Source organism: Corythoichthys intestinalis, chromosome 14 (genome assembly GCF_030265065.1).
Source record: "Corythoichthys intestinalis isolate RoL2023-P3 chromosome 14, ASM3026506v1, whole genome shotgun sequence".
Lineage (NCBI taxonomy): Eukaryota > Metazoa > Chordata > Actinopteri > Syngnathiformes > Syngnathidae > Corythoichthys > Corythoichthys intestinalis.
The window spans coordinates 22442295-22468089 of NC_080408.1; the positions used below are offsets into that span (position 1 = coordinate 22442295).

Genomic DNA, 25795 nt, shown 5'->3' on the forward strand with positions numbered 1-25795 from the left:
TGTTTTACATCTCACGTCGGATTTATTGAATAGAAATAATCCATCACCTGATAAATAAATAATCTGACTTTAACCCCATTCATCATCCCTCACCAAACCTTTAGTCCCGTTTCCAGAAAAACTCTGGAATAAGCAGCCGACAAGTCATGACGGGCCGTCTTGGAGTTTAGCGCGGAGATACGTCTTGACCTCTTCGATTCCGTTCAGCTTCTCCAGCTCGTGGAAGGGTAGCTGCAAGACACGGCGTAGCGCTTTAGCTTCCAGTCAGCCACAAGCAGCGGGGGGAGCAGGCGACGTACCTGCAGGATGGCGTAGCCCAATAACCTCAAGTGGCGGTCCCTCATGGCGCGAGAGCCCACCAGGATGCAGGAGTTGTGGCAGTAGTGCCACTTGTCGTTCACTGAGATCACCAGCCTGACCGAAAAGGATAACGTCATAACTAAATCCGCTAAAATAAAATGAAAAGATAAAACACCTAATGGATTGGAGTGCTGTCACTCCAATGTGTCTAGTGCTGTCAAGGAGGTAAAATTTTTTTTTTTCCTTTCTCTGGGCAAAATGCAGCCTCCAACCAGTTAGTTTATCACTAGTAGACGTCCAAACCATTTGAAGTGGGATGAGCCACACTAATACTTTTAGTCAAATAAGGGTCTCATAATATTGTCCTGAAGGCCAGAAGTTTGAGACCCCTGCTCTTAAGAGATTTCTCCATGTGAACGAAGTCAATTAGACGTGCTGATGACCATTTTGGAGGTGTATGAGTTTTTACAGGCAGGCGCTGACATCTCTGCGGAACTCTCCTGGGCAACCAATTCTTCACTGGTTAAGAAGGTGCAGCGAAGACAACACTTTCTGAGAGTGCTCAAGGAGGAGATACTCGACACCTTTTACTGGTGACCATGCTGACCTGTGTCAGTGTGGCACTCGAGCTGCACAAAAGCAGAAAGAAGACTCCAGAAGGTGATCAAAAGAGCACAAAAAGGTCATCGGCTGCCCCTTTCCTCCCTTGTCCATCTACAACTCTCGGTGCCTCGAAAGGGCAAGGAGCATCATAAAATTCTACACAAACCCTAGCTTCTACCTCTTCAACCTGTTGCCCTCTTGCAAGCGCTACAGGGCTGTACCAGCCAAACCAAACAGACTGAGAAACTTTCTTTCCAAGAGCTGTCAACAGACTCAACTCAAATTTGCTCTCAAATGTCAACTGTCATTGCACTGCTAATGCCACAACATTGTCACACATGCATCATGCTATTAGGCACAGTATGAGATTCTGACGGAATGATAGCCTTAAGCAAAAATATCACGGTATTGCAATTACAACTCTAAAACGTGTTACTTAGATATATCTAGGTTAAAAAAAAAAAACTTTTCCAAGGAACAGGATTTTTACTTTTCAAAACCAATTAGAAAATTGGAACATAAGTATAATGTTAATATAAATTTAAAAAATAACAAATAACTGAAATATTCTAAATAAAATTAAAATAAATGCAGTCCTTTGGATGAGCATAAACCCACAGCTCAACATTATTAGCATCAGAACAAAAATAATTGAATTATTTTCCATAAAAAGAACATGTGTATGACTCGTATCATGTTTACATGATACACTCTCTTTCTCAACACAGAAAGTTGCCAGGAAAAAAAAAACATGTTAGACACACTAAACACACTGGAGTTAACTCTCGTAGCTGGTAGGAAACGTTCATGACAGTGTTTACGAACCTTTAATTTTGTGTAAATGCGAAATCATATTGGAGGTATTGTCTCCTCAGCAGCCACCCTCCACAAAGATGTTTTATATGTCGGTTGGCCTCCTCATCTAAGCTGCGGCTGTCTAACTATTCTGTAGCCGAAGTATTCCCATACCAACGATTTCGTTTTCTTCAAAGGGGGAAAAAGTTGAGGATTTCACCTCCTCCAGCCATCATGTAACACAGCTGACTCACTGACACTGAGCAACAACCTGTGGAGAGGGTTGAGCCTTGCAGTTGCAATAGAAGGATTATCCCCTGCATTTTTGAGACATAAAAAATAGCTATTACCGTAGGGACGGTATGCTGGATATTTTTTGCGGTTTTGAAACCGTGACGTTTTCATACCACAGTATACCTTGAAACCAGTAATCTACTCACCATGTAATATGTTTTCAGACATCTGTCTCAATCTGAGTACTGCATAATCTAGGTGCCGTGTATTATATATATTACAGCATTCTTGCACTGTTACATCAATATCTATGCACAAACTGTCATATCAGGTCAGCCATTGACCATTATATACGCACTGTTGTGCTCTTGTTATATTACGACATCACTACTTGCTACGAGTCACTTAATTACTGTATTCCCAATCTCTGTACACTGTAACTGGTGTTTTTTTGTTAGCCTTATCGTACTTTTGTTTCATGTTGTGCATGTTATGGCCGTATGGCAAAGCTTTAAATCTCGTATTCTGTACAATGACAATAAAGACTTTCTATTCTACTCTATTCTATGCTACTGTGTGTATACCCTTACCCACCTCCTTATTTGCTTCTCTTCTGCAAGGGGCGGCGATGGAGCCTCTCCTTGGGGCGCGGAGCCGTCGCTAGGCCTCCCTGCCTCGTAGAAAGGTGTAGACTGAAGCTCCCCGGGAGTTCCTGCACTTGCCTCATTTTCAGAGATGTTCCCGACGGAGAATTGGAAGAGGGAGTTAGGTGTAGCAGCGCCAGCTGTGGAGGGTGGGTCTCCAGGCGGGGGCGGCGGCCCATCAGAGGGCGGGCTGCTAAGCGTGGAGCTTTCCCTGCTGTCTGACAAGCGCTCCTCGGAGAGGTACTCGGAGCCGGTAACGTAGTACTGTTGTCCAAAGTCCGAGGGGGCTCCTCCAGGCTCGGTGGTGCCCACAGTCACCTCCCAGGTGCCAGCGTCCAGCGCGGCGAAGGAAGTTGACAACTCGTGGATGTCGTCCGCCGAAGCTCCGTCCGACTGGATGGGAAGAACCCGACCCGACGCGTCCATCCAGAGCAAGAAGTCTGCACCCAAACAACAATGATGCCAGCATGGTAGGTAGTGCTTGTACTTTTGGAATGTGCCGTGTACCTATGTAGTATCCCGGAGGCAGTACTTGATCCTGCTTGTAGTTTTCTTCTCCAAGAAGCTGCCGCAAAGCCTCCGCCACGACGCCTTTATAACTAACACGTTTGACAGGGAATCAGGACCGGCCGCCCAAGTACAGTGGTATGGAAAAGTATCTGAACCTTTTGGATTTTCTCATAACCCTGCATAAAATCACCATCAAATCTGATCTTTGTAAAAATCACACATATGAAAAAACTGTCTGCTTTAACTAAAACCACCCACAAATTTATAAGTTTTCATATTTCAATGAGGATAGTACAGTGGGGAGAACAAGTATTTGATACACTGCCGATTTTGCTGGTTTTCCCACTTGCAAAGCATGTAGAGGTCTGTAATTTGTATCATAAGTTCTCTTCAACTGTGAGGGACGGAATCTAATACAAAAAAAAAAAAAACAGAAAATCACGTTGTATGGTTTTCAAATAATAAATTTGCATTTAATTGCATGAAATAAGTATTTGATACATCACAAAAATCGAACTTGATATTTGGCACAGAAACCTTTGTTTGCTATTACAGATACCAAACGTTTCCTGTAGTCCTTGACAAGGTTTGCACACACTGCAGCAGGGGTTTTGGCCCACTCCTCCATGCAGATCAGATCTTCTCCAGAGCCTTCAGGTTTCGGGGCTGCTGCCGGGCAACACGGACTTTCAGCTCCCTCCATAGATTTTCTATCTGGGTTCAGATCTGGTGACTGGCTAGGCCACTCCAGGACCTTAAGATGCTTCTTACGGAGCCACTTTTTAGTTGCCTTGGCTGTGTGCTTTGGGTCGTCATCATGCTGGAAGACCCAGCTACAACTCATCTTCAGGGCTCTCACTGAAGGAAGGAGCTTGTCAGCCAAGATCTGGCGATACATAGCCCCATCCATCCTCCCCTCAATACGGTGCAGTTGTCCTGTACCCTTGGCAGAGAAGCAGCCCCAAAAAAATGATGTTTCCTCCTCCATGTTTCACAGTTGGGATGGTGTTCTTGGGGTTGTACTCATCCTTCTTTTTCTTCCAAACACGACGAGCCGAGTTTAAAACCAAAAAGTTCCATTTTGGTCTCATCCGACCACATGACCATCTCCCATTGCTCCTCTGGATCATCCAGATGGTCAGTGGCAAACTTCAGACGTGTCTGGACATGCACTGGCTTCAGCAGCGGGACCTTGCGTGCGATGTAGGATTTTAATCCATGACGGCGTAATGTGTTTCCGATGGTTTTCTTCGAGACTGTGGTTCCAGCTCTCTTCAGGTCATTGACCAGGTCCTGCCGTGTAGTTCTGGGCTGATCCCTCACCTTCCTCATGATCAGTGATGCCCCACGAGGTGAGATCTTGCATGGAGCCCCAGAACGAGGCAGATTGACCATCAACTTGAACTTCTTCCATTTTCTAATATTCGCTCCAACAGTTATCTTCTCACCAAGCTGCTTGCTTATTTTCCTGTAGCCCATCCCAGCCTTGTGCAGGTCTATTATTTTATCCCTGATGTCCTTACACAGCTCTTTGGTCTTGGCCATTGTGGAGAGGTTGGAGTTTGTTTGTTTGAGCATGGGAACAGGTGTCTTTTATACAGGTAACAAGTTCAAACAGGTGCAGTTACTTCCGGTAATGAGTGGAGAACAGGAGGGGTTCTTAAAAAAGAACTGAGAGCCGAAATATTTACTAGTTGGTAATGTATCAAATACTTATTTCATGCAATTAAATACAAATTTATTATTTAAAAATTATATAATGTGATTTTCTGGAATTTTGTATTAGATTCCGTCCCTCACAGTTGAAGAGAACTTATGATACAAATTACAGACCCTCTACATCAGGGGTCCCCAACCTATTCCACTAAGGCACACTGTGGGTGCAGGATTTCATTCTTACCAAACAAGATGACAACACTTTTTCCCCAATCTGGTGTTTTACAAGTGCAATCAGTTGATTGCAGTCAGGTGTGGCTTGTTTAAGCAGAAGCCTCATTGGTTCAACTGTCTCTGCTGGATCGGCTGGAACAAAAACCAGGACCCACAGTGTGCCTTGAGGACTGGGTTGAAAACCCTTGCTCTACATGGCTTGCAAGTGGGAAAACCAGCAAAATCGGCAGTGTATCAAATACTTGTTCTCCCCACTGTATGTAAACAATGAAAGAAGGAGGAAAAATAAGTAAGTGAACCATCACATTTAAAATTTTGTGGCCCCATCTTTGGCAGCGATAACTTTAACCAGATGCTTCATGTAGCTGCAGATCAGTCTGGCAAATCGATTAGGACTTATCTTGGCCCATTCTTCTCTACAAAAGTGCTGTAGTTTAGTCAGATTCCTGGGATGTCTGGCATGAATTGCTGTCTTTAGGTCATGCCACAGCATCTCAATCGGGTTCAAGTCTGGACTTTGACTTGGCCACTCCAGAACATGTATTTTATTTTTCTGAAACCATGATGAAGTTGACTTACTTCTATGCTTTGGATCATTTGTCTTGTTGCAGCATCCTTCCTCTTTTTAGCTTCAACTGTCTGACAGACGGCCTCAGGTTTTCCTGCAAAACATTCTGATAAACTTTTGAATTCATTCTTCCATTAATGATTCTAAGTTGTCCAGGCCCTCAGGTAGCACAACAGCCCCAAATCATGCTCCCTCCACCATGCTTCGCGGTGGGGATGAGGTGTTGATGTTAGTGAGCTGTTCCATTTTTCCTCCATGCATGACGTTGTGTGTTACTCCCAAACAATTCAACTTTGGTTTCATCAGTCCACAAAATAATTTGCCAAAACTTCTGTGGAGTGTCAAAGTGGCTTTTTGCGAACATTAAACGAGCAGTAATGTTTTTTTTTTTTTGACAGCAGTGGCTTCCTCTGTGGAGTCCTCCCATGAACACCATTCTTGGCCATAGTTTTACATACAGTTGATTTGTGCACAGAGCTATTGGACTGTGCCAGTGATTTCTGTAGTCTTTTGCAGACACTCAAGGGTTCTTTTTTTACCTCTCTGAGTATTCTGTGCTGAACACTTGGCGTCATCTTTGGTGGACGGACTACTCCTTAGGAGAGAAGAAACAGTGCCATATCCTCTCCATTTGTAGACAACTTCTCTGACTGTCGATTGATGAACATCCAGACTTTTAGAGATGGTTTTGTATCTTTTCCCAGTTTTATAAAAATCAACAATCCTTGATTGCAGGTCTTCACACAGCTCTTTTGACTGAGCCATGACGCATTTGAGACGATGCCTCTCATCAAGATGATTCTTACCAGGTGTGTGTTTTATAGTGGGCAGGGCAGCTTTAAACCACTCATCAGTTATTGGGCACACACCGGACTTAAATTGTTTGGTAAAAATGGTTTCAGTTACTCTTTTAGTCTCCTTATGCAGAGGGTTCACTTACTTATTCTCCCCTCCTTCTGTCATTGTTTGCATGCTATCCTCATTACAATATGAAAACCTATAAATGTTTGGGTCGTTTTCGTAAAAGCAGCCACTGTTATTACATCTGTTTCATTTTGACAAAGATCAGATCACATTTGATGGTGATTTTTATGCAGAAATGTGAGAAATTACAAAAGGTTCAGATACTTTTTCATACCACTGTAGGGGAGAAAAAGGTGTTGTCTCAAGTTTTGCTCTTTCATGGATATCGTTCTATAAGCCACACAGCATATTTAACTCAGTGCCTGCCACTGACAGCGCTAGATGTCCAATCCATTTTGACTGGGAGGAGCGAATGAACGAATGTTCAAAATGTTTTGGACGTCTAGCGCTATTGATAGGAATGAAAGTTGAGTGTTCACAGCTAGTCCTCCCAGTTTAAATTTGTTGATTTTGTGTCTCTTGTTAATTTTGGGTACATTTTGAGGCTTTCCGGGTCACTTCCTACTGGTTTCGAGTCACTTGTGGTACATCTTGGGGCATTCCGAGTTCACTTCCTGCATATTTTGGATGATTTCATTTTCATTTTAGGGTATTACCGGGTCACTTCCTGTTCACTCATCACTTCCTGATGATTTGGGTCATTTCTGTGTCAATTCTATTTGATTTTGGGACACTTACGGGTCACTTACTGTTGATTTTGGCTCAAATTCTGATGATTTTGGGGCATTCCTAGGTCACATTGTTAATTTTGGGGCAGTACAAGCGTTTTTCCCCTCAATGGAGAAACACTGAAAGCGAATGTATCATTTCATTTTGCTAAGCGAAGAGCTAGCTTCCTAATGTGAATCAAAACAACCCCCCCCCCCCCCCCCCCGTCCCCGATACTTTTTAATAGTGGCACTTTCATAAGGAGAAACTTATTGTGTAAAAGCCCATGCATAGAATCGTGAAAGTTAATTCAAAAAGTTAATTTCCTGTGATGTGATGTGACAATTTACAGCAGGGGTCCCCAAACTTTTTCCTTCTCTGATGAGGGGCCGGGTTAGTTTGTAACAGAAAAAGTGTGACGATTGCAGGAGTGCCTAAATGTAAACATTTATTGTTTTTCAGAAAGTCATAATAAAATAACCCTTTCTGAATTCTTCCCGGAACAAAAGTAAATAAAATAAAAATAATAATTTAATATAATATATTATAATATAATATTTAAGGCTGTCAAAATTATTGCGTTAACGGGCGGTAATTAATTTTTTAAAATAATCACGTTAAAATATTTGACGCATTTAACGCACATGCCCGCTCAAACAGATTAAAATGACAGCACAGTGTCATGTCCATTTGTTACTTGTGTTTTTTGGTGTTTTGTCACCCTCTGCTGGCGCTTGGGTGCGACTGATTTTATGGGTTTCAGCACCATGAGCATTGAGTAATTATTGACATCAACAATGGCGAGCTACGAGTTTATTTTTTGATTGAAAATTTTACAAACCTTATTAAAACGAAAACATTAAGAAGGGTTTTAATATAAAATTTCTATAACTTGTACTAACATTTATCTTTTAAGAACAACAAGTCTTTCTATCCATGGATCGCTTGAACAGAATGTTAATGCCATCTTGTTGATTTATTGTTATAATAAACAAATACAGTACTTATGTACAGTATGTTGAATGTATATATCAGTCTTGTGTCTTATCTTTATATTCCAACAATAATTTACAGAAAAATATGGCATATTTTATAGATGGCTTGACTTGCGATTAATTACGATTAATTTTTAAGCTGTGATTAACTCGATGAAAAATTTTAATCGTTTGAGAGCCTATTATATAATATAATATAATATAATATTATATAATAAATAGGGCTGTCAAACGATTAAAATTTTTAATCGAGTTAATTACAGCTTAAAAATTAATTAATCGTAATTAATCGCAATTCAAACCATCTATAAAATATGCTATATTTTTCTGTAAATTATATATTCTGTAGAATAAATTGTTGGAATGGAAAGATAAGACACAAGTTGGATATATACATTCAACATACGGTACATAAGGACTGTAGTGGGCATTTCACTCTACTGTCATTTAAATCTGTCTACGCTGTCCTCACTCCGAAGCGTCTACTTTTTCCAAAGCTAGACAGCTAGTGAACGACGCCTTAATAATCAGACTTCTTCCTTTTTCATCTCATTTATTAATAAAATGGCCTCAAACCATTGTCCTCTTTAGACCGTCGTAAAACTACAAAAAAAAAAAGTACACAAGCATTGCATTAGCAACAACGTTAGCTCAGCATGCTATACAGGTTCACTAAACATAAACAAAAAGCGTCTCATACAAAAAATATAACATTTCGCTTACTAACATAATATGTACATTCTTTACAACAACCATACTTACGGACAAATCTTGTCCGAGGATCATATAAGCACAACATTACAACGTAGGCGTCAACCCGAGACGTCGTGCAGCCATATTGAACTGGCAAGAAAACAATTAACCATGTCGCAAAGCCACCACAAGAGTTCGCTGTTAGACAGCACAAAAAGCCTTGCTGTAAAACTAACCAAAAGGCAGAATACTGTCTGAGTGGGACATGTGCGTTAATTGCGTCAAATATTTTAACGTGATTAATTAAAAAAATTAATTACCGCGCGTTAACGTGATAATTTTGACAGCCCTAATAATAAAATAACACTATTAATTAAATAAACAAATCAAATAACCCTCTCTGGGTTCTTCACAGAAAAAAAGCCAGGAAATAAATAACACTATTGGAAAAAAAAAATAAAAAATTGTTCAGGGGGCCGGACCAAATGTGGAGGCGGCCCGTGCCGTAGTTTGGGGACCCCTGCTTTACAGTAAAGACAATGTAGATTTTTTTATTGGCACTATCTGATCTTGCACAACACCGCCCTCTGGTGATCGACTTTTAGCGAGTGTGGCAACCAACCCTGTTCTTCACTATGGAAGTTCTGCGTGGGTTTGCCTTACCTGTATTTGCGGTTGACCTCGTCAGCGGTGAGCGCGTGATGAAACATGAGCACCTTAAGGTCAGGGTGCAGGCGGGGGCCCTGGTAATGGGGGTGCTCCAGCTGCAGGGCTGCGTCCAGCAAGGAGAGGTAGCGGCGCACGATGAGTGCGTAGGGGCTGTCTGCGTGCGGAGTACGAGTGTTAGCGAGAGATGGACGGCGCTGCATTTTGTTGGGCGAGGGTACCGACTGGTGACGTTGCTGATGAAGGCGGGAGAGAAAACCTGGTGCAGGACGGCACCCGGGAAGCGGCCTAGTTGGAAGAGCGACATGAGGATGTTGACGGTGGCCAAAGGCGAGCTCAACGCCTTGGACTCCAGAACCTCTTCCAGAACTCGGAAGAACTCCTCCTCATCAGACGGACGGTAGCTCATCCTGCTGAAGGGAAACACCAGCTTCTGGATCACCTACACACAGAAACACGCACGCTCACTCAAATGGAAGTCAGAGGTCATATGGTCGTCGGCAGCGCCCACCTTGCTGTCCAGGTGCTCCGCCTTCCTGACCAGGAAGTTGGCAATGACGTCGAGTAGCGGCGTCTCTCGAAGCCGGTGGCGCGCCACGTACTTGGAGATCAGCGACATGGTGGAAGCGCTCAGACTCTCCTCCTTCTTGGGAAGCTCCTCTAACGCACACACCCATGCACTGTGAGCTAAAATCACGCTCCTCGACGAAACGTAAGCCAACTGACCTGCCAGGCTTCGGATGAACCTCTCCTGCCTGTTCTGGTAGAAGAGTTGTGAGCTGAAGATGAACTCCAAGCTTTTGTTGTCGGCTTCCCCAGCGCACGCCGCCAACATCTCGTCCAGCAGTGCCATTTCCTGGTCGCGCACGCCGCTGACGCTGGCTAGTGTGTGTTTAACCACACGCAAGATCTTCCTGAAGGATGAGCGCAATCAGTCCCGGAAATGTTGGCGCATCCCTTATGTCTTCTGTGGCAATAGTCCTAGCTAGCGCTCGCCAAAAGCATAACCAACGTACACTTCACAAACACAACAATGGAAAAAAGCAGCTTCTGAGAAAGGTGGGAGGCTACGAAAACGTATGACTATAACTACAAGAGCTGTATTACTTTTTTCAACTGGTAATTCTCACATTTTTACATGTAAAATCATGATATCATGTAAAACGTCACGATATTTATTAGTTTTACACGAGAAGTTTTTAGTATGTGTGAAAACGTGATAATTATCATGTAGCAATGTGATGATTAAGTAAAAATGGATTAACTCATGGAAAAATGAAAGTTATCACGTAAAAAGGTGAAGACTTCTCAAAATCACACAGAAGTTGTGTTCAATACAGTGATCCCGCGTTTTTGGCGGTTAATGGGGAAAATCGCAAAAAAAAAAAAAAAAAAAAAAAAAAAAAAAATTGTGATTGTTCAATGTATTTATTCAAATCTAGCATTGGAAAGAGATACATATAAGGCATGTTTTTCACTTTTTTTCCCCCAAAGTATATTAAAAAAATTAAAAAAACTTTTATGTGTGTATATATTTGTTAATAAATGGTTTTTAAGAACTAATTATGACAAGTTTTAGACATGTTACTGTCCCACTGAATTATTTTTAAACAAGAATGAAGTGGAAAAAATGAGTTGCCACAGCAACTGTTTATCAAGTTAAACGATGATTGACGCATGCGGCGCTTTGAAGTCCGCGTCTCTGGCAAGCTCAAACCCAAACGTCTGTCAATCATCATTAACTTTAATAACAGGCATGAAAATGGGTCAGGGGTTAAAAAGGTGGGAAGGGTGTGGACGAAATATGTTCCGGTAAGGCTGTACCAAACAACAAATTTTCTCCCGATTAGTCAACCGACTATTTTTACGATTAGTCGACTAATCAAAATGAATAATTTTTTATTCTTTTTTTTTCTTTTCTAATTTAGCAATGACATTTTTTTGACGCTTATTAATTCACAAAAGCATTTTAGAACACTTCAATTCTTTATTAAAGTACAAATAAACATGTAAATAACAATAATTAATCACACATAAACAATGAGGTCAAATGTTGATAGCATTTACTAGTGCAAAAGAATGGAATGTAAACAGATTCAGAACAACGACTTTGCCTTTCCAACATTATTCAAAACAATTCTTAAAAATAAATATCTAAAATTATTTCTAAAGTATACTACTATAAAAAAGGGTTAGGTATTATAATCAGGGGTGCACATAAGTGGTCCGCATGCGCGCATGCGTACTGGACGTATACAAACGCGCTGGCCCTCAACGGCTTCCATACGCTTTTGCGTACTGATGGCTGACCACTGTATTTGCGGCGGACACGAGATAATCACTTCTCAAAATCTCGGAGGCAGGCCCCACTGAGTAATTATTTCCGTGTCCCCCCCCCACCCCAGTCAAAGGACAGACAGACGACAGAGACGTCGCCAGAGCTACCGAAAAAAGGACTTTTGCTGAAAAGTGGCTGCAGGAGGTACCATGGCTAGAAGCAAATGGTGCTCGCACGGATATGTGGTACAAAATTTGCCGTGAGAATCGCTGATAACGGCAGCACATTTTATGTTGGGTCCAAGAATTTCAGCTATCCAAACTTTGAAATACACGAAAAAAACAGAGCATGTGACAATTAAGCAAACTATCGATGTCAGGCAGCACCCCACTCGCCCTATGGACAAGTGGCGGAATAAAGTTAATGAAGAGCAGCGCCATGCACTGACAAACGTGTTTTTGCTCGCATTTCACAAAGCTAAACATGCACGTTCAATGAGCTCTTATGAGGAGGAGGACATCCCACTTTTACAAAGGCTTGGAGTTAATGTGGGAGCCGCATAATGCCCTTTATTTTGAATTAGTACTGCTTTTATGTTTATTTCTTTACATTTCACTTCAGAGTAATGGCAAATTTGTTGTGCCAGTTGATGTTTATCAGGCATTAATTGTTAATATAATTAATAAAAGGTATTTGGCTCTAACTAAAGCTTGTCATAATTTTATCGCATCAGGCGGGTCAGCTCTCAAGCTCAATGAGGACCAAGTCACATCTCCAGGTCCTCCTCTGAGAACCTGGGCAAAAAAAATATTTGCACCCCTGATTATAATATATAGTTTGTAATTTATAGTATTATAATAATTATAATATTCATTGCAGATCATATTTTTCAAAAAGGGTGTCATATTTTAAAGCTATTCTTCGTGTAGAATCTGAATTCTGTAATATTATAGTATTTACATATTGTAGTATTAATTCTGACGTATGTGGCATTAACTCCAGAAATAGTTATTTATATGAACGTGACATGCTTTTATTTTGAAATCTTCACAGGAAGTACGTTCGCTAAACCGCTAACAGCTTTACACTCCGCAATATAAGCACTTTTCGTCATTGCTTGTGGTGTCACTCATATATTTCATTTTTTCGTTTGCAAATGCTGTTACCCGGCGATTTTAAATGTTTGAAGTGTCACCTTTTAACCGCAAGTTTCCATTTTGGAGAAGACTGCTAATGTTTTATAGCAGGCTAAAGTAGGTTGTCTTTTTTCCCCATTAGTCTCAATGTAGCTATGCTAATGTTTAGTGTTTAATATAGATGTGTTTCCTTATTTTGTATGTCTGAACTTTAATTCTACGGCGTGTTGATTACCAATAAACATCTGCGAAATGAACTGGAGTCTCATATGTCATCTGCACGCACACACAAATGTATGCATGCACGCACGCACACGGTGATAAAACGCAGCCGTGAAAATTATCGCCCTCATTTTTATTTACCTTGCGACAAATGGACTCATTGCATATCGCGACAGGCTTAGCAACTTCAATAAAACATGTCGTTAGTTAGATGGAATTGCGACCCTCCCACACCCCCTCAAAAATTTTCACATAGGTGCCCCTTTTTCACTTCAAAACGGCAAATTTCGCCAAAAGGTGAGTGATTTTCATGCTTGTAATAAGCAACTCCAGTGCACTGCCTGACCAACAAAAAGCAGGGAGAGAGAGCATGAAACTATGTGATCGGCTCGGGACAGCGCATCTGTATTTATTTGTTTTAATTGAAAATAAAAATCCATGATGGACTGGGGGCGCGAAGTAGCGAGGGATCACAGTATTCTTTTGCATTTCATATTTTTGCATGATAGCGATCATGTTTTTACATGGTAATCACATTTCTATATGATATCTATGTTTTCACAGTCTAGGTTTTACATATGTAACTTTTTTTTAAAATTATAAATATCAGTTTTTTACAGAGGTTATCAGGTTTTTACTATACACAATGTAAAAACGTGTCATCATGTAAAAATGTGTAAGAACATGAATATTTATGTAAAAATGTGATGACAAGTCAAAAAAACAGGAGCTAAAATATTCTTATTTTTACATTACACATTTTTACATGGTAATTACCAAATCTTCATATGGTAGGTTTTCACATTCTTACATAATGTATTTTTATGTGATGTTTTTTTTTTCCTCAAACATTAAAAAAAGTATTTTCTTTTTTTTTTTAAATATATTTTTACATAATGTTTTTAATTGTTCACCTAAGTTATCACATTTTTACATGATTATGTAAAATTACCATGTAAAAATGTGATAAATTATCATGTAAAAAAACTATATTGTCAAAATGTAATGGTTTATCACAATCACACAGGCGTTATTTCAAGTATTCGAAAGGTTACCTGTTGGCCATCACCCGCTGGGGGTCGGGCGCTGCCCGGTCTCCCTCCCGCACTGACAAAGAGCGCCATTTCAGGCGGTAGTAGGATAGCAGCAGGAAGAGCGTCTGCGGGTGGTGCTCTCGCTCCAGGTTCTTCTCCAGGCCCGGCAAGCAGGCCTCCGCCAGCGGGTTCTGCCCGCCCGGATGCAGTTTGACGCTGGAACTGAACACCATTGACACGTCCTTTTGGTTGAAATGAGCCAAGCGGGCGTGACATTCAGCCTCCAGGGCGGCCACCAGCGCGCAGTCGCCGGAGAGGCCTGAAAACGCCACACGGAAACTTTTGTGGTCATGCAACGGAGAAATGGGAACTTTCCAGATGTGGCGTAAACATTTACTTGACTTTTTGACAAAATTTTACTTCGAAGTGGTTTTACCACGCCATACTTTTTACTTTTACTTGAGTAGATGTATGAAAAAGAAGTGCCACTATTACACTGCTACTTTGGGCTACACGAGTCGTTTTCTTTTCTCCTCTTTACCAGTTCTACCAGTTTCAACAATCAGACATTGCAACAATAATCACATGACTCCAATATAGTCATATATAGTCATATACAGTCACATGACCACACACAAACACAAAATACTCAAAAATCCTAGAATCACGCCGGCGTGTTCAATTACGTAGCATCATTAAAGCGAGTAAAAATAAAATATTTTGCATACAGTGCTGCGGCAACATTACTCGTAAATACAGATTATAAACTCTCTCCCAGTTTTTATTTGACACCGATAGACCATGGAATACCGCCGATATAAGTTCATGGTAGAAACTATACTTCTCCACAAGAGGGCACTCCTGCTCTTAGGACGGGTGATGTTTCATTTCTGTACATTGTAAATGATAAATTATGGCGAAGAAACGGCGGTGAGACTGGATAAAGTGTTTTACTTCTTCCTATAATTTTTTCGAACAGAATTTTGTTTTAGATAGATTGTTGGTATTGGTGTAGAAATGCTGCCACAGAGGCAAAAAAACAGCATGTGTGTATGTATAAATGTATACATGTATGTTTTACTTTTTTCATGATGGAATAAAAAAGGAGAGGGGGGAAGAAAAAAAAAAGTTGTAACTGAATACTTTTTTAAAATTGTCCCTAAGAGAATTTTTTTGGATGACTACTTTTAATATTACTTGAGTAATATATTTTGAAGTAACGCTACATTTACAGTGGTATGAAAAAGTATCTGAACCTTTTGGAATTTCTCACATTTCTGCATAAAATCGCCATCAAATGTGATTTGATCTTTGTCAAAATCACACAGATAAAAGAACTGTGTTTTAACTAAAACCACTCAAACATTTATAAGTTTTCATACTTTAATGAGGATAGCAAGCAAACAATGACAGAAGGGGGGAAATAAGTAAGTGAACCTTCTGCCTAAGGAGACTTAAAGAGCAATTGAAACCAATTTTTACTAAACAATTTAAGTCAGGTGTGTGCCCAATCACTGATGAGTGGTTTAAAGCTGCCCTGCCCACTATAAAACACACACCTGTTAGCATTGTCTGATGTGCATCATGGCTCGGTCAAAAGAGCTGTCTGAAGACCTGCGATCAAGGATTGTTGATTTGTATAAAACTGCGAAAGGATACAAAAACCATTTCTAAAAGTCTGGATGTTTATCAATCGACAGAGAAGTTGTCTACAAATGGAGAGAGTTTGGCACTGTTCCTTCTCTCCTAAGGAGTGGCTGTCCACCAAAGATGACGCCAAGAGTTCAGCGCAGAATACTCAGTGAGGTAAAAAAAAAAAAAAAGAACCCCAGAGTGTCTGCTAAAGACTTACAGAAATCACTGGCTCAGTCCAATAGACCCCAATCACCAACATCACACAATCACGTGATCGCTGTATAGTGCCGCCATATTGTCCGTCATTGTGTGTCCGTATTGTCAGTGATCATTGTTTCTAAAGGTGGATTCACTTGCAAATTATGGAAGCCCCGGTGCTTTCAGATGCTGTAAACTCATTGGATGAGTTGCATAAAAGCCGTTATTTGGAAAAGCTTCGGTTGATCCAGTCGCCAGATCCATATATGATGCCCAAATCGATGTTTCCTCCCGTCCGGTCCCGTCCCCTGCGTCAGAGCTCGTCCTGAGACTACGAAATTTCTAGTCATACTCCAGTTTATGTCACGATGAGGAATCGGCACCAGCCCGAGTATAAACCGACATTTGGGCAGCTGAGCGTCACCGTTGTCACGATTGTAAAATGAAACCTGATCGGGGGTTCGACGGGCTGGTGTGTGCCGAAAAATAGCCGCCCCGCGTGAAATGTCCCCCCTGACGGAAGTGCTTATTTATAACGCTTTATTGGAGTGAAAACATCAAATGTTTTCATGGACGCATTACACTAATGGATTTACGACTGTAAAATCATTTTTAAATAATTAAATTACACAAAATATTATTATTGTATTTTAGTAACAAATCGTGGACTGGGCCACATAACCATCTTTGAAAAGAAATGTATTAGTGTACAGGTTTTCACGACCATATCCCAATGACAATCACACAGGTATGACATTTATTAGTTCAAGCAGAGTAAAGTAATACATATTCATGGGACAAGAAAGTTGTTTCCGTGTGGGCGCTCCCGTCAGGGGGGACATTTCACGCGGGGCGGCTATTTTTCGGCACAACAGCTGTTGTTGCGCTCACATTCTTGCTGCGCGACCGTGGCGACGAGCTTCGTAGTCTCCGTCTGATGATGTCCGCGATCGTATTGGCATCATGACTATTGATGTTTTCGCCGCTGTCTGACGGCTGTTGACACAAACGCATCATGGACCGAGATAAACCAACCATGCAGCTTTAGAGATTTGCCCTTTTAATAATGGGCACACAGTAACTACTAAAATGACCGTTTATCTTCTCTGTTTCTGCAACCAACCGCCACACATGCCTTCACCATTTTGATTCATCAATGTTAACGATTGTCAGGAAGGTTTTTGGGTTCGTTTACGAGGCGGTGATTCCTTAGACAAGCAGAAAAACACGCAGTTATAGGAGGAATGTACGTAGCGATAATATGTAAACACAATGAGCTGACGGACAATATGGCGGCACAAGTCAGGGGGGCGGTGTTGTGACGTCATGTGAATGGGGTCTATATCTGTGCACACATCAACTATATGTAAAACTATGGCCAGGAATGGTGTTCATGGGAGGACTCCACAGAGGAAGCCACTGCTGTCAAAAACAAACATTGTTGCTTGTTTAATGTTTGCAAAAAGACACTTGGACACTCCACAGAAGTTTTGGCAAAATATTTAGTGGGCTGATGAAAACATGAAAACATCAACATGTCATCCCCACAGTGAAGCATGGTGGAGGGAGCATCATGATTTGGGGCCGTTTTGCTACCTCAGGGCCTGGACAAGTTGCAATAATAATGGAGGAAAGAATTCAAATGTTTATCAGGATGTTTTGCAGGAAAACCTGGGGCCGTCTGTCAGACAGTTGAAGCTGAAAAGAGGATGGATGCTGCAACAAGACAATGATCCAAAACACACAAGTAAATCAACTTCAGAATGGTTTCAGAAGAACAAAATACACGTTCTGGAGTGGCCAAGTCAAAGTCAGACTTGAACCCCATTGAGATGCTGTGGCATGACCTAAAGACAGCGATTCATGCCAGACATCCCAGGAATCTGACTGACCTACAGCAGTTTTGTAGAGAAGAATGGGCCAAGATTAGTCCTGATCGATGTGCCAGACTGATCTGCAGCTACAGGGAGCGTCTGGTTTTAGTTATTGCTGCCAAAGGGGAGGCACAAAATATTAATGCAATGATTGACTTACTTATTTTCCCCCTTTTCTGTCATTGTTTGCACACTATCCTAATTAAAATATGAAAACCTATAAATGTTTGGGTGGTTTTAGTTAAAGCAGACACTGGTTTTTCATCTGTGTGATTTTGATAAACACCTTCACATTTGATGGCGATTTTATGCAGAAATGTGAGAAATTCCAAAAGGTTCAGATATTTTTTCATACCACTGTACTTGAGTACTTTTTTGGCTACTCTACCTTCTACTGGCACTTTCCCATAACACAGGCTGGAGACTTACCAAGTGCGGCGACGGCGTAGAGGCAGTTGACCACGCTGAAATTGTCAAAGTTGGGGCAGTCGTTGACGATAGCGTCGCACAGCGACAGGAAGTCCTGTTGCTCTAGAACCTGACGGCCACACGGCGGTAAAACTTCAGCGGCAGGCGGCGGCGGAGGGACCTGCAGCAGCTGAGCTATCTTGTGCAACGCGACGGCGTAGTGGTTGTGGGAGATCTTGGCCGGGTTCTGAGCAAGCCAGCGCAGGACCTCATCTGGGCGGCGCGAGCGCTCGATGAGACGCTTCATGGTGAAGAAAGTGTCATAACTCATCTTCTCGTGGATGAAGTTCCACGTCTTCTTCTTGGCGCCCGCGTGCGCGTGGGGGTTGGCGCGGGGGGACGGCCAGCGGGGCGGCATCGGCACCAGGTGTGGCTGAAAGCGTGCTCCTCGGGGGCCTGGGTACAGCAGGTGGGCGGGGAGCGGCGCCCGGTGCTGTTGAGGCTGAGGGAACACCGCCTCGGTTATGAGCCCGCCCCCTTTTGCCGCTTTGACTCCGCCTCCGATGCCGTATGGGCGGTGCGCGTACATGGCGGCAACACCGGCTCGACTCAGGAAGTGCCACCCGCCGGACCCACGTAACATGGTGACTGCGCCAGATCAGCAGAGGGAGCCGCCGCACTCCTACGCAGAACAATGGCGCATCACACAATGCTCACTCAAAAGTAGGGCTGCAGCTATCGATTATTTTAGTAGTCGATTAATCGATGAAGTAGTTATTCGAATAATCGAGTAATCGGATAAGGAACAGGAAAAATTAAAATACCTGAGCTGAGCCTCAAACGGTATAAAAAATAAATGAGGATCTATGTACAACAAAAGAACAATTGAATAACTTACACAGCAAAAGTCCACTAGCTTAAATGCTATAAAATGTTAACTTTTTTTTTTTTTTTTTACAATGCTCTTAACAAATAGTTCAGACTCATATTCCAACAAAAAAAAAAAAAAAAAAAACAGCTAAATATACCTATAAACTAAATTACGAATGTATTAAAAAGCATTAGCCCAAACAAAAACTTAGCTTATGTTGGTCTTAACAGGGAGCAGTTGGATTCAGCCATGTGAAATGAGGCAGACCAGAGGGCAGTGTATTCACCCTAATCAATAAAACTAAATGTAAACACTTTCAAAATAAACCATTACAATGCCACTTTAATTCAACGAATACTCGAAGCAAAGCAACAAAATTTAATTCAAATATTTTGTCAAATCGAATACTCAAGTTAATCGATGAATCGTTGCAGCACTACTCAAAAGTATCAATGATGAAACATTTGTTCATTTGCTCCTCCCAGTCAAAATGAATTGGATGCCTAATGCTGTCAATAGCACTTAAAGATGAGCATTGGCAGCCATGCTTCAAACTTGAAAATGAATTAGATTTCTATTGTTGCCAATGGCAAGCAATGAGTTATTTTGGGTCACTTCTTTGTTAATGTTAGGGTACATATGTGTCACTTCCTGTTGATTTTGGAGCTCTTCCGTATCATTTTGGGCTATTTCCTGTTGATTTTAAGGCATTCCCGGGTTACTTCCTGTTCATTGGTTGTTTTTGTAGATTTTAGGGTATTGCCGAGTCTTTTTGTTAACTTTTGGTTCATTATGTGATGATTTCTGAGCATTCCCAGGTCACTTCCTGTTAATTTTGGGTCACTTTTGTTCCAGAGCCTAAAGATTCTGGATGATTTTAGGGCATTTCTGGGTCGATTTTTCTTCATTGGTCACTTCCTGTTGATTGGTCACGTTCTGCTGGTTTTGGGGGCACTTACAGGTCAATTTCTGTTGATTTAGCCAATTTGAGCACTTTTTGGGGGGGGGGTCAAAAATACAGTGGTACCTCGAAATAAAATTGCTTTGACACACTATCTTTTCAACATCTGGCTTAAAATTTGACTCGCCATTTGTTTCTAAATCCGACAGCATACTTGAAATACGATTTATGACAGCACTACAGTTTCTTTGTTAGAACCCGATTCGTTACATTATTACAGGTATTATTATTGGAGCTGTCCCGACTAATCGATGTAGTCGGCGTCATCAATGACGTAAATGTGTCGACGAGCACAACATCCCGTCGACGATGAAGGGTTAAAAAAATATATGCATGGAAAGTTGAGAATGTCGGACGCCTGGTATGTAAGCGGGGAAAGCGGCACAAAGCCAAAAAAGCACACCATAGTGGCCAAAACATTGACTTATTTCAACGAAACAAAGGAGGGTACACTGTTGTGTCCTGCCTCTTCAATGCCGAGTTTAGCTGTATGTAGGTCGTGAATGAACACGTAAAGCACCATCACCCAGTTGCAATTTTGGAAGAAGACAGAAGACAACAAGCTGGCAGATTGTAAGTCCAACTAACTAACGACATGTTTATTGAAGTTGCTAAGCCTGTCGCGATTTGCAATGAGTCCATTTATAGCACGGTAAATAAAAATGAGGGCGTTAATTTTCATAGCTGCGTTTTATCGCCGCGTGCGTGCATAATTTGTGTGTGCATGTTGATGGCATATGAGACTCCAGTTCCTTTCACAGATGTTTATTGGTCATCAACATGCCGTAGAATTAAAAGTTCAGACATACAAAATTAGGAAACACATCAATATTAAACACTGTAAATGTTAGCATTGCTACATTGAGGCTAACGGGGAAAAAGACAATCTACTTCAGCCTGCTATAAAACATTGGCAGTCTTCTCCAAAACGCAAATTTGCGGTTAAAATGTGACACTTCAAACATGAAAAATCGCTGGTTAACAGCATTTGCAAACGGGAAAAAAAATCTATTACTGACACCACATGCAATGACGAAAAGTGCTTTTTTGCGGAGTGTAATGCTTACAGTTAGCGGTTTAGCGAGCGTATTTCCTGTGAACATTTCAAGATAAAAGCATGTCATGTTCGTCATATGAATAACGATTTCTGGAGTTAATCCTACATACTTCAGAATTCAGATTATACACTAAGAATAGCTTTAAAATGACACTTTTTATGAAAAATCAGATTGGCAGTGAATAATTATTATTATTTGTGTAATACTATCATAGCTAGTATTACACCATAACAATAATTTTAGATATTTATTTTTAAGAATTGTTTTGAATCATGTTGGAAAGGCGAAGTCATTGTTCTGAATCTGTTTACATTCCATTCTTTTGCACTTACTGCAATAAGCATTCGACCTCATTGTTTGTGATTTATTATTGTTATTTACGTGTTTATTTGTACTTTAATAAAGAATTCTAATGTTCCAAAATGGTTTTTGTGAATTAATAAGCGTCAGCAAAAATGTCATTGCTAAATTCGTAAAAAACAAATACATATATATATATATATATATATATATATACATATACACTGACCGGCCACTTTATTAGGTACACCTGTCCAACTGCTCGTTAACACCTAATTTCTTATCAGCCAATCACATGGCGGCAACTCAGTGCATTTAGGCATGTAGACATGGTTTAAGACAATCTCCTGCAGTTCAAGCCGAGCATCAGTATGGGGAAGAAAGGTGATTTGAGTGACTTTGAACATGGCATGGTTGTTGGTGCCAGAAGGGCTGGTCTGAGTATTTCAGAAACTGCTGATCTACTGGGATTTTCACGCACAACCAGCTCTAGGGTTTACAGAGAATGGTCCGACAAAGAAAAAATATCCAGTAACCGGCAGTTCTGTGGGCGTAAATGCCTTGTTAATGCCAGAGGTCAGAGGGAAATGGCCAGACTGGTTCGAGCTGATAGAAAGGCAACAGTGACTCAAATAACCACCCGTTACAACCAAGGTAGGCAGAAGAGCATCTCTGAACGCACAGTACGTCGAACTTTGAGGCAGACGGGCTACAGCAGCAGAAGACCACACCGGGTGCCACTCCTTTCAGCTAAGAACAGGAAACTGAGGCTACAATTTGCACAAGCTCATCGAAATTAGACAATAGAAGATTGGAAAAATGTTGCCTGGTCTGATGAGTCTCGATTTCTGCTGCGACATTTGGATGGTAGGGTCAGAATTTGGCGTCAACAACATGAAACCATGGATCCATCCTGCCTTGTGTCAACGGTTCAGGCTGGTGGAGGTGGTGTAATGGTGTGAGGAATATTTTATTGGCACTCTTTGGGCCCCTTGGTACCAATTGAGCATCGTTGGAATGCCACACCCTACCTGAGTATTGTTGCTGACCATCTCCATCAATTTATGACCACAATGTACCCAACTTCTGATGGCTACTTTCAGCAGGATAATGCGCCATGTCATAAAGCTGGAATCATCTCAGACTGGTTTCTTGAACATGACAATGAGTTCACTGTACTCAAATGACCTCCACAGTCACCAGATCTCAATCCAATAGAGCATCTTTGGGATGTCGTGGAACGGGAGATTCGCATCATGGATGTGCAGCCGACAAATCTGCATCAACTGTGTGATGCCATCATGTCAATATGGACCAAACTCTCTGAGGAATGCTTCCAGCACCTTGTTGAATCCGTGCCACGTTGAGGCAGTTCTGAAGGCAAAAGGGGGTCCAACCCATTCCTGTATGTATATATATATATATATATATATATATATATATATATATATATACACAGCGATACCTCAGCTCACGAACGCTTAAGCTCACGAACTTTTCGCCTCAAGAACATTAAATTTGCGAGCATATAGTCTCTGCTGACGAACTAGTTTTCGGCGGACGAACCAAACCACGCGGTCGTGAGCTGAGGTATCGCTGTGTATATATATATATATATATATATATATATATATATATATATACACAGTATATATTAGATTAGACGACTAATCGTAAAAATAGTCGACTAATCGGGAGAAAAGTAGTCGTTTGGGACTGTCCTAATTATTATTACTATTCCGATTTTATTCATAATTTTTATTCGTTTTGCTCTGTGTAATTGCTATTTGCAATAACACCAGCAGCATTTATTAAGGATTTAGTGTAGGTTTTCGGGCTGTGGAACGAATTAATGGATTTATAATGTATTCTTATGGGAAAATCCTGCTCGACATACGACCATTTCTACTTACAATCAACGTCCTGGAAAGAATAAATTCGTATGTAGAGGTACCACTGTAATAACCACCAAAGGTGAAACAAAAAAATATGAATCATTTAGTTTTATTATTCTATTCATGTATTATCGAAAATAGAGTATGTAGACACACATATATATATATATATATATATATATATATACATATATATTGTGGTGCCCCTTTGTTTGGCACAATTCACCCACCGTACTTGAGTGTCCATTTGGCCGTGCGCGTTACCGGCTACGTCAGTCACGTGACACAGACACTTAAGAGCCGCGCGCGTTCCGGCTCATTAGAGAGTGCACGAGAGTTCACAGAGTGCAGAGAGTTATAGACCCTACCCACGTGACGTCACAACTCCTTCCTCCTGACTGGTGCCGCCCAATTGTCCGTCAACACATCATGTTTACCTGTTACGGCTACGTACATTCCTCCTATTTACGACGTGTTTTTCTGCTCGTTAACATTAATAATCAAAATGGTGAAGGCGTGTGTGGCGGTCGGTTGCAATAACAGAGAGGATAGACGGAGAAGACGGAGAGACTTGAAGTTCTACCAGATTCCGAGAGACCCGGAGAGAAGAGAGCGAGATGGGCTGCTGCAATTCGACGAGAAAACTGGGCTCCAAACGATTACCACAGATTATGTAGTAGTCATTTTATATCTGGTAAGATGCATTTAATCTATATTTAGAGGGTTTTGGGCTGACAACCACAATTAAGATCATTGCTAGGCTAATCGCCGACAACATACACGTATGTATGTAGTGAGAGTGCTATCGCTAAACCATATAAACATTAAAAGCCCTAACTCCATTGACAAACGACATGAAATACATTAGACTTGACAGTGGATGTTAGCAAGAACAAAAGATTTTGAATTGAAAATTTCGTAACTCACCTTTCCAAGCACAAGATAGATTCCTGCCGAATTTTCGTGGACGAGGACCTGTTTCACCCAACCAGCAACAAAGTATTTATAAGCCTCCAAGCTCTTAAAATTTTTCAAACTTTCGTGAGAATAGGCTGACTTTGTGTGGACAAGATAGTTGTACATATCAGGCTAGCTAGCAGATTTCAGGCAAATACGGCGGAGACAGCGGGTCGAAAAACATCGATTTAGGCATCAAATATGGATCTGGCGAATGGATAAACTGAAGCTTTTCCACATAACGCCTTTTATGCAACGCATCAAGTGAGTTTACGGCATCCGAAAGCACCGGGTCTTCCATGAAATGCATTATAAATTGCTCGATCAATTGAGACCATTGATAATACAGACACAAAATGACGGACAAGGGGGCGGAACCATACAGCGAGCACGTGATTTTGTGACGTCGGTGGGTAGGGTCTATAGCGCTGGACACAGCAATTGAGCTAACAAGACTCTTTAACATTTAACATATACATATATATATATATATATATATATATATATACATATACATGAAAACGTATTTTTATTCGTTTTAAATAAATATTTTAATGACAACAGTAATTCTGTAGCCATAGTATGGTAATCTTTACCCGCAGTTTACTTGTCTGCATTTACAATCTACTAATCTGTACCTAAAGTTTAGTAATCTTTACCCACAATTATGTAAATTGTGGGTAGATTAGTAAACTGAACCCCCAGTTTGGTAACTGTTATTCTCTGTTAACTGTCAATTTGTGTGTTCTTATCCCTTACACTAATTTAATCATGACACAGTAGGTAACTAAGGATATATTCAGAATTCCTAAATACTGAGCAGGGATCAGTGTGTTGTTTTCCCGTATTTGACAGTTGCTACATCATCGTACGTCATTAAACGTCACAGCTAATAGTTGTCTGCAGACTGCTAGCCATTAGCAGCAGCTAATAGCCGTCACCAAGCCAAAAAAAACAGTTGGCGCCGGTAACATTAACAGCGGCTAACAGCTTCAAAAAGACTGTGACAAAAACACAAAGTATGGGAAAAAAGAAGAAAATAGTCGCGTTAGCTGTTAAGAGGCTAAAAAGCGGACACGTTAGCATCGGTGTGTCCTTCTGCTCAGTTGTCAAGAAAAAAACGAATGAAAAGTGTGCTCTATTGAGGTAGCTTCACATGGTTACCTCATAATCAGTATCGAAGAAACGCGGCCGCTGTCACTGTTGCTTGACCGCGGAGAAAAGCAGCGGTCAGCCGTCTCATTCCTCCACACAAGCCGCACGGACTACCTTGCCTCGGCTACCCGGCATGCAATGGCCGCCGCGCCCTCACAAACATTCCGCGGACGCTGCAGTTCGTGCTCCACTTCCCAGCTATTGTGACATTCAAATACACCCACGACACTTTTTAGTCAATATTCCCCCCACTGAAAGCTTTATCTGACTTTATGTTCACTTCAGGCTCGTCTCGTCCCACTGCAAAGAGGTGCATTGTGGGAAGTGGAGTTGAATTCGTCAG

The 25795-nt window shown here is 41.2% G+C and overlaps 1 protein-coding gene across 1 annotated transcript; it reads right to left on the reverse strand.

Moving 5' to 3' along the window:
• fastk (Fas-activated serine/threonine kinase) lies at nucleotides 1-25769 on the reverse strand. Its single transcript, XM_057856594.1, has 11 exons — nucleotides 25462-25769; nucleotides 18277-18937; nucleotides 14162-14459; nucleotides 10197-10384; nucleotides 9982-10130; nucleotides 9696-9912; nucleotides 9468-9627; nucleotides 3084-3175; nucleotides 2527-3016; nucleotides 300-414; nucleotides 1-231 (listed from the first exon to the last, which is right to left on the reverse strand). The coding sequence occupies exons 2-11, from the start codon at nucleotides 18896-18898 to the stop codon at nucleotides 145-147; spliced, it is 2418 nt and encodes an 805-aa protein (XP_057712577.1). The 5' UTR covers nucleotides 18899-18937; nucleotides 25462-25769; the 3' UTR covers nucleotides 1-144.
• Nucleotides 25770-25795: the final 26 nt, after the last annotated feature.

What these genes read in the sequence shown, in the direction of transcription:
- fastk (XM_057856594.1), bottom strand. Translation starts at nt 18,898, where the DNA reads ATGTTACGTGGGTCCGGCGGGTGGCACTTCCTGAGTCGAGCCGGTGTT. An exon ending in GAGGTCAACCGCAAATACAG is followed by an intron (nt 3,176 to 9,467) that starts GTAAGGCAAACC and finishes CAAACGTGTTAG; the next exon opens with TTATAAAGGCGTCGTGGCGG. An exon ending in GCCTCCGGGATACTACATAG is followed by an intron (nt 3,017 to 3,083) that starts GTACACGGCACA and finishes GTTTGGGTGCAG; the next exon opens with ACTTCTTGCTCTGGATGGAC.